The 10,393-nt window shown below is 39.1% G+C and overlaps 1 protein-coding gene across 1 annotated transcript in view; it reads right to left on the bottom strand.

Moving 5' to 3' along the window:
• The window catches only part of LOC122788688, a 728,859-nt gene that overhangs the window by 365,209 nt on the left and 353,257 nt on the right, over positions 1 to 10,393 (bottom strand). Inside the window, exon 6 of the mRNA XM_044055582.1 lies at positions 2,308 to 2,421. Within this exon, the coding sequence (XP_043911517.1) occupies positions 2,308 to 2,421 (114 nt within the window). The remainder of the gene's footprint in view (positions 1 to 2,307; positions 2,422 to 10,393) is intronic.

Genomic DNA, 10,393 nt, shown 5'->3' with positions numbered 1-10,393 from the left:
TACATTTTTAGTCATTTAGTTTGTATATTCTCATAAGTAAGAATACTGTTCAATTCTATTTATTCAGTCACAGAAATAAAGTAAGCAGGAGAGATAAGAAAGTGAGAGGGGTTGGATATGAAGACAGAGTGTAAATTGTAACTATATTAAGTTAGTAAAAGTATTTGTAGAGTATAGTGGCCAAAAAGTGGTTTAATCATATGACTGCAAGAACAGACAAAGTTATTGAGATAGCGTTCTTTTAGAGCAAATTTAAATGTTTTTAAAGAGTTTAGTTGGGTAACAGAGAGAGGGAGCGCATTCCAAAGTTTGTCAATCAAAATCTTGTTGCTTTAAGTAAATCTTGCAACATGCAAAATGTATACAATGTACACAATGTGGACTGTACAAAATATGTAACTGCCTTCAGTGGAAATGTAGCATAGCTATTAGACAGGGAAATGCGTTTCCTGAATGTATATATATCTGCAGTGCTTAAAGCTCAACTTTCTCTGAAATGCTACTCTAGGGTTAAGGATGCAGCTGAAGTATAGCTCCCTCTTCCCCTGGAAATTATTGCATTCCAAATTAAAGCCAAACAGAACGCAGAGAACCTGAGACTGTAAAGAGATAGAGAGAGAGGCTGAAGGAGCAACTCTTAAGTGCCAGGTTGTGTTGGGTTTTAACTTGTTTTTGAAGTGTGTAGTGGACTACAGCTCTGAGAGAGAATTTCAGGTGTGAATCCACTTACCTATGAGAATGCATCTGCTGTTTTAACTGAAAAGTCAGAGGTAGATAGAACTCAGTAAAATCTTTAGCTATTGGTAGTGCCAAGACTAGATAAGCTGCTGAGAGCTGTACGTGTCATCTGTCTGCTAAACCCAATGCACAATGTACAGTTGCTTGAATTTTTAATTTTATATAAAGTACATTTCTTATTTTAAATTAACTTCAAGTAAAGTGCTTTAGTAATTTAATTTCAGAATCTTCTGGCTGGGCTAATTTTGTAGTATAATAGCAGGTGTACAGACCTGCTGATATTTCATCCTTTAAAAAGTGACTGTTTAAAGCTTTTGCTATCATGCAAATATTTAACAGTTGACTTTTTCTAAGGGGGAAATGGTAACTGTGATGTTGGTATGCCAGATTGCTCTCACTGGTAGAAGTATAGTTTTTTGTAGGCAAGGAAAGGTGCTGTTGGCAGTTGAGAGAGCTCACTAAACCTTCTTCGGAAACTTTAAAAACAATTCATAGTGTGTGTGTGTGTGTGTGTGTGTGTGTGTGTGTGTGTGTGTGTGTGTGTGTGTGTGTGTGTGTGTGTGTGTCTGTGTAATTTTGGGCAAGTTTTAGTTATTGCTGATAAGACAATACTGGAAGGCAATGCTCTGGGAAAAAGGTGGGCAAGATCCCACACAGCCAGTGACTAACTCTGCTCAACATCTAGTCAGTGTAAAGTTTACTCCAGTGTGGCAGGTGCTGAGTATTATCCAAAGCAGCTATGCAAATTTGCAGTACACTCTTATGGACAACTATCCTTTACATTTTATTTGAGGGTCAACAGTAGAGATCATGAGAACATGACATATAAAATTGATGACAGCTGGTGTGGATTCATACCCCCAATTATCATACAATAGTACCAAAGATATCTTCAGGATTTTTTTCACTTTTGTTTTAAGATAAGTTTTTCAAAAATAGAAAGTAGTGCAATGTCTGTAGTTCCCGACTCTAATCCACGCTATGTGAGAAAGAGACACTGATAGGCTATGCCACTCTATACTGCCTTATCTTTAAAAATAAAAAACAAAAAAAAAAAAGCATGTGGACATTGTGAAGATAGTACTCAGCCTAAACCGCTGTATATGATATATCCCAATGTAGCTATACCTGATACTTAAAAAAAACAAAAATAAATAATGCAATACTCAGCACCTGTGTGTCTTCTCTTTTGAAACTAGTATGTTATGTTTGCAGAAAGCGTGAATGTCAAACACGAGTTTAATTAGGTCAACATATTGGTTAAACAGGATACCTGTTCCTCACAAACAGGACAGAAAAGCAAGGGTGAAGCAGATGCTTGACCAAACAATATAGAAGTTAGCCAAGAAAATAATGAGATTACTGCACTGCTTTAACAACTCATTAATACAGAAAAAGTGAAGGATGGCTGGAGAGGAAGATAAGAATTCATAATTTCTGTTCAGCAGATTCTGAAGTCGGTTTCTGTTTAACTAATACTGAATCCAAATATGCAACACATTTTCTTGTGCACTAGTAGTTTTTATCTTCTTGCCAGCTTGTTTAGTACTTTTGTGTAAAACTACTTACTGATATTATGCCAACAGCAGCTGTCAGGCAGGACCAGAGAATCCCAACTCCTAGAATGATGCTGTGAACATGTGAAGTTCCACTTTCTACCAGCATAAGTACACAAAGGCAAAGCTAGGAGGGAAAAAGCACAAAAACATCTTTACATGCTAGAGTAACAAAAAAAGAAAACTATTTTACAATGTGAACGGATTCCAATACAATAAGCCATATTAACCTGAAAGGTAAGAAAATGGATGCCTACCTTTTCATCAGTGCTCACTTTGTTACTAGCAATTTCATTTGGTTAAAAAAACATGACTGAAACAGCTGCTGATAAACCACTATTTCTTATGAGGGACAAAGCCTCTCATAGCCCATTGCAGGAATCTGTACCCCAGCCCACTCCTACATACATTATCAATTCCGGGGTCAGAATAGCACATAGCAAAAGAAAAGAGAATCTCTCTTATGTTCATCCTTTTTGCATAAATTTATTTTTAATAAAATAGAGAGAAAATAAACACATTATCTGTTACCTTTTCTTCTTCCCTTCAACAAAAGGGTAAAATATATTAACATGCAATTCAGTCTAACAAAAAATGAAGACCATGACTGGTACATCTTCACAGTATACATGCACTACTTTGCCAATCCTTTCATACATTTAAAGATGAATGAACGTAACAGAACATCTTTAACTACTGTGGTTATACATGACTTGCGAAAACGTGCACTGAATGTAAAGGACACTCTATAATAAAATAATAAACCAAAATACTACAACTTCCAAATATCTAGCTTTACCCTAATGACAAACCACAGGCAGCCTCAAATTCTCCCTAGTCTGAGAGAACGTCTGAATATGGTGTACTGGCAAGGCTTGCAATGAAATGATCATAGAGGGATTGCCCATACTTGACTACAAACGTTACCAATCTGTGTGCATCATAAGTGAAAACAATTGTGCCTCTCCTTTGTGAGCATACAGCGACTGAAAACATCCATTGGCTTATGGACCAGCAGTGAAATAATGCAAACATTCTTTTGAAAAAATATTTCTGTTACAAATAAAATTAACTGAAAATGCTTATACATATTCCTTAAAAGGAGGATCAAGTATGTTACACACAACTTATATCATCTAGCAACCATGATAAAAAAAGTTCATAACCAACCCAAGCAGACACAACACTACTTGTAATGTCATCATATTTCATTTATCCAACCATTCTAAACTTTCAAACTTTGCATCTCAATTCCAAAGTAAATCATACAATAACCACAAATTCTCTAGTAACTCCGTATCCTCATTCACTTGAACTTCAGGTTTTAATTGTATGGCATAACTACAATAGCTGTCTAATAGGCTCTTAGCAAAACAATCTCTAAAAATACACACATGACCATGCGCCCATATAAGGTATACCATACATTAATAAAAGTGATCTTGAGTTTACATGGTGCTTTAGGGATTTTGGTTATTCCCTTTTGCTGCTGTCACATATAATGGACAAAGATGTATCTTTAGTATTTACAGTGGGGTGTATATTACGTTATCAAATCTTTAAAAGTTCAAATGTCATATGGTTGAAGCCATATGATTGATCTTTTAAAAGTTCGAAAAGCCCCCCCCAAAAAAAGAAACAGAAAAAAACTACCTAACTCCCCCACCCCTGGCTCTTTAAATATACCAACTCAGAGATTGCACTACAGTGGAGGAAAGGGAAATCTCCCCATTCCACATTGTACGGAGATCTCAGTTGAAGTGTTCAAACTTAAGTTCGATCATATGGTGTCGACCATATGACGTTTAACTTTTAAAAGTTCGATAACATAATACACACCCTTTACAGTGTCATTTGCAACATGATTTTGGCACTAATGATGCAGCAATTTGCTGGCTTTGGAACAACAGCTTCACATTTCAGGAAAATGAAAAGACTTTTTTTATGGTTGTGAAGGCATCTCATGTTTGCTCAGCCTCAGCCCAGTTAAGATAGTAATTAGTGTACAGCAGTGGTTCTCAAACTTTTTTGATTCTCGGCTCCCTTGCTGAATCCAGGTTTTCCCAAGCCCCCCTCCCCCACCCCATGGCACGCATATAATGCATATTTCATGGGTTTCCAAAGTGTGCGCTGCAGCACCCTGGACAGCCACAGCTTCCTGACAGGGGCGCCGCAAACTAATAACCTTAGCTGCAAAATAAACCGCGAACAGTTTGCGGTTTATTTTGCAGTTAAGCTTATTAGTTGGCGGTGAGTGTGAGTGAATGCAGGAATGAATGAAGAAGTGGCTGTGTGTGTGTGTGTGTGTGTGTGTGTGAAATCGGGAGAGTGAGAATGATATGTGTGTGAGTGAATGCAGGTATGAATGAGGAAGTGTGTGTGTGTGTGTGTGTGTGTGTGTGTGTGTGTGTGTGTGTGTGTGTGTGTGTGTGTGTGTGTGTGTGTGTGTGTGTGTGTGTGTGTGTGTGTGTGTGTGTGAGAGCGTGTGTGTGAATGAATGCCGATATGAATGAGGAAGTGGCTGTGTGTGTGTGTGTGTGTGTGTATGTGAGAGACTGGAAGAGCGAGAGGGATGTGTGAGTGAATGCAGGTATGAATGAGGAAGTGGCTGTGTGTGTGTATTTGATTCACACCTCTCAACTGTACAGATTTTCGCCTCATATTTTTGGTGTGTTCCTCCTAAAATCTATACTTTTCTGGCAAATAGTTGAGGATTGAAGTCATTAAATAATGACAAACATTTAAGTTTAAGACTCCACGTCCTTCAAAGAATTCATGCTAATGCAAAACATATTATTCTATCAACTTTCTAAGTTTGTGAGAGCAATATTTCAAATCTGCCCCCCACCCCCATCATTTTAGGCTTTGTCCAGATTTTTATAGCAAAAAATCTGGACAAAGCCTAAAATGATGGGGGGGACAAATAGGGACAGATTTTAAATATTGCTCTTACAAACTTAGAAAGTTGATAGAATAATAGGTTTTGCATTAGCATGAATTGTCTGAAGCATGTGAAGTCAAACTCAAATGTTTGTCATTAGTTAATGACTTCAATCCTCAACTATTCGCAAGAAACGTAACACATCAAAAATATGAGGCAAAAATCTGGACATTCAATCACACACACACACAGTTACTTCCTCATTCATACCTGCATTCACTCACACATCGCTCTCATTCTCTCCTGATCAAACACACACACAGTCACTTCCTCATTCATGCCTGCATTCATTCACATATCGCTCCCACTGTCTGTCACACCCACACACCGACATACGCATTCATTCATACATTGCTCTCACTCTCCCGATCTCACACCCACATGCCACACACCCACTTACGCATTCATTCATACATCCCTCTCACTCTTCCAATCTCACACATACACACACACAAACACACACACACACACACACACACACACACAGTCACTTCCTCGTTCATACCTGCATTCATTCACACATCGCTCTCACGGTCTGTCACATCCACATGCCACACATCCACTTACACTTTCATTCATACATTGCTCTCACTCCCCCGATCTCAGACCCACATGCCACACACCCACTTATGCGTTCATTCATACATCCCTCTCACTCTTCCAATCTCACACATACACACGCACACACACAGCCACTTCCTCATTCATACCTGCATTCATTCACACATTGCTCTCACTCTCCTGATCTCACACACACACACACACACACACACACACACACACACACACACACACACACACATGCACACACACACACACACACACACACACACACACACACACACACACACACACAGCCACTTCTTCATTCATGCACGCATTCACTCACACACGCAGACAGACACACACAAACACTCATACAGGAATTCACTTACCTGCAATCAGCTGCTAAGCTTTGCGGTTTCCCTGTAAGGAAGCCACAGTTTGGGAACCCGTGGTGTACAGTAATGAAAATATAAAAAGCAGATATAAAAGTTGAACTGGAAGTAGTCTGCCATCAGATGAAAGTTGCATCTGGACATCTGAAATGTTATGCTACATAGAGTTGTCTAGGGATGACTCCAGTTCATAAATGAGCACAATGACGCCATGATGCCTTTCTGTCACAGGGCAGTAAATGCACAGAATAAGTACATGCACCAAGCAGTCAAACAGTTTACACAGAAAATAAGCTGGTCATATCAGAAGATAAAACAAGGTGCAGAACCTTGTGCCTGATTGGGATTTTAGGGTCTGAAGAATGATTTGACTGCTTGGAGTTTGTGAAACTCTTGATGGTAGAATGGATAGATTATTCTAACAGATCAATAGGCATTGAAAAAGTTTAGATTGCAGGCATTCATTGCTGACGGGGATTAACTCAGGCTCACTCTTGATCAATTATAATCTGTAACCTGGTATGAGAAGCAGCAGATTTTATTGCATTTCTGGAGACGTAGCAAGAAACTAACTGTTGATGAAAAAAACATTATTTGTGGAACATGATTCTTTGCAGCCTGTCATGTCTAGTTAAGACAGAAGAGCATCAGCTGCATATGTTAAGATATAAGTTATCACGTCCAACAATTCTGAAAGTACTTTTTCCAACAAAGATACAACTCTTCACCTTGTGTCAGCTGGCGATGGACAAGCTATAAGGGTTGCTGCAATAACTAGATTATGTGAGGGATGATTCTGTGACAATGGAGCAGGAGTAAGAGAATAAATGCCTGGACATTGCCAAATTAGGAAAATAGCGAGAAGAATACCTTGGGAAAGGTATAATGGGATGCTGCATGTTACACTGCTAGTCATGTAGAGTGAAAGGAGAATTGCACAACAGGGACCGTCACGAAATGTCATTTTGACCAGCTTTACTTTTCTGATGCACAGCGACCCAATAATTAAGCTCAGGGTACTTGTAAAGAATGGTTAACAAAGGGGACAAATGGTGCTCAAGCAGTGACATATTTAGACTGCAATTTATTTTCTTGTGAAATCATTACTTAAAGTCTGGGGCTCTTCAGTGAATACATTTCATAGGGGACAAAATGGTGTTTGATTAACAGTGCATTTATACCGTCTTGTCTTGAGGCTACACCTGCTAACCAAATCTATGATATATTATAAGTATGCTCTTAAAGAAGTGGGAGTATTCTGAAAGTGCAGTGGTGTAGGGAAACTTAGTGCAACTGCAGATGTTCAAATAGACCACTGTTACAGGCGTTTAGGTTATATGGGATGCTTACCAAGGATCAGACCAGTCAACCAGCTTCCAAGGTTTAGGGCATTTTCCACGTGCCCTAGCCAATGTACTGCTTGAGGGGAGCAGTACATATTCACTGACTAGGCACCAAAACGTCATAGATTTCTTGCCTCAAGAAGAGGGAAGCTAGAACCCTGTCATATAGGACTAGGAACAAAAGTAAAAAAAATACCACACCACGGCATAAAACAGCAGAAAAGAGCAAGATGGAGGAAAGTGCGTCTACTGCAACATTGATCTATTTGAACATCTACCATTATGGTTAGGCCTACTTACACAACTGTACTATGTTCATCATTAGATCACTGTTGCAAGTAGCCTAAGCTATATGGGGCAACTAACAGTGCTTAGAAAGAAAGGGAAGGGGGGAAGAGGAAAAAGGATCAAAGTCCGGGAGACTCAGGAGAATAATCCTGGCATAGTCTATCCTGGACGTAGAGAAGAAATCTAGTTTGTAATGTTTGGTAATGTGTACAGATGACCATGTTACTGCCTCCAGTTTCTTCTAGACTCCACCCCTTTTCAAAAAGCCACAGAAGGAGCTAGAACTCTGGTAGAGTGGACCCTGACTCTGCCTGGCAATATCTTACTATGGTGAGAATAACAAAAAGCAACAGCGTGAGACAACCATTTAGAAACTGTTTTTATCCTGATTGTCTCTTTCTTACTTTCATAGGGAATAAATAGTTAATCAGAAGTCCTAAAAGCTTTTGCCTTGTCACTGTAGTATATCAGTTGCCTGTGGGCATCCAGAGTGTGTAAAAATCCTCTCTCCACCATTTTTAGGTTCTGGAAAGAAATCATGGGGATGAACCACCTAGCTCAATGTAAACATGAAACAACCTTAGGCATAAAGGAAGGAATGCCTTGTTCTCTAAGTTATACTATGTTGTGTCTTTCGGCTTTTCCCGGTTAGGGGTCGCCACAGCGGAACTCTGGTCTGCTAATGATTGGCAGTGGATTTTTACGTGCAGAGTTGCCAGCCCTGATGCACAACCTTCAACGAAGGTACGCCCATTCACGCATGTCTCCACACAGAAGACGCTCTAGCTGAGAATCGAACAGGACAATGTCGTACTGTGTGGCGACAACACTACCGCAGCACCACCACTGCAGTTCTCTAAGTTATACTATACTTGTGAAAAATTAGATAGGAATGACTCATCATAAAAGCTTGTAATTCTGACAGTCTTCTTGCAGACAAGTCAATGCAATGAGTAACACTGTTTTCCAAAATAAAAACTTCAAACCGGCCTTGTGAGCAGGTTCAAAAGGAAACAGTGTTAAGTTTTTCAGTACAAAATTAAGATAACACTAAAGAGTCATTTTCCTTACAGGTGAACAGATGTGCAAAACCACTTTCAGAAACCATTTCACTTGAAGTAGGGTAGAACGTGTGGGGTTATGATTACATACAATCAGAGATGGTCAAGAGGTAATTCTTGATAGAAGAGTAAGAAAGGTCAGAAGATAACTCACACAAATACTGTAGAACCAAATTAGAATGAGCTTTAAAAAGATCCTTGTTTTTGTCTTGGCGCAAACTAAAAATCTTTTCCACTTACCCTTATATGACTCATTATTAATCCCTTAGAGCAAGAAATCTGGACAAAGCCATATACAAAAATGGGAAAAAGGCTGAAAAATAGGGACAACTTTTAAATATTGCTCTTACAAACTTACAGTTGATAGAAAAACAGGTTTTGCATTAGCATGAATTTTCTGAAAGATATGAAGTCTGAAACTGAAATGTCAGCCATTATTTTCTAACTTCAATCTTTAATGATTTGCCATAAAACCACAATTTTATGAAAAACGGACCAAAAATATGAGGCAAAAATCTGGACATTCTGTGAAAATCTGTACACTCGAGAGGTATGATGGCTTTCTATTATCAATTTCTTGTCTCCTTTAATATTTGCTGCAAATCTTCCCTCAAAAAAAGAAAATGCTTAAAAAGTACTAAAATTCTAAGATCCGAGTAGTCAATTGAAGAAATTGAAGGCTGGCATGTATCATACAACCTCTGTCCTTGTGTGAGCAAATCCATGCTGTGATAAGATTTGTGGCAATTACCCTTGGGCATTTCAAAAGGTGGGAGATCCACTACTGCATGGACCAAAAGGGACTCATCACAATTACCTTCAGGGAGTCCTTTTGAATCTTTACAAGAACCCTAGTTACCAATTGTAAAGGTAAAAAAGCATACAGGAACATTCCTGTCCACGAGCATGAAAAGGCATCTATCTTCCAGGCCTGTGTGTAAGGAGTCCAGAAGCACAGCTTCTTTAATGGTCTGCTGTAACTGGAGGCAAACAGATCTACTTAAGGAGCTCTCAGAAATGGATCAATTACTGGAAGACCCCCTAGGGTAGAGCTTCCATTTGTGAGAGTCTGTGATGATCCTGCTTTTCTTGTCTGCAATAATGGTTTGCTCTGACAAAATGTAGGTATCCTCGAGGGACAGGTTGTGGTGTGCTTCAAGTTCCCAGGCTACTATACATAGTCTACAAAGGGGGGAGTGTAGGACATCCCCCCAGATTATGTATCACATCTCTGTGATTATTATCAGAGTTAACAGAAAGCCTGGATTCCAAAGATGGTTTACAGATTTGACAGCACTTATTACAGACATGATTTTTTTGACAAATAAGTGCTTTCACTTGTTTGGCTTGTTCCAAAAATACTGGGACTTTCACCCCACTGGACACAGGTCCCCAAACAAAGTCTGATGCATCTGTGGTTACAAACTAGGTAGAGATGAAGGAAAAAAGGAAGACCTGAGTTGACAGACAACTGATTCACCCTCCAGAGTAATTCCTTTTTCACAACTCCCAACACTAGAATCTGAAA

This window comes from Protopterus annectens, chromosome 14.part0 (genome assembly GCF_019279795.1).
Source record: "Protopterus annectens isolate FY-2018-M chromosome 14.part0, PAN1.0, whole genome shotgun sequence".
NCBI lineage: Eukaryota > Metazoa > Chordata > Ceratodontiformes > Protopteridae > Protopterus > Protopterus annectens.
The sequence above is the reverse complement of the archived record's forward strand: the minus strand, read 5'-3'. Positions and strand labels throughout refer to the sequence as shown.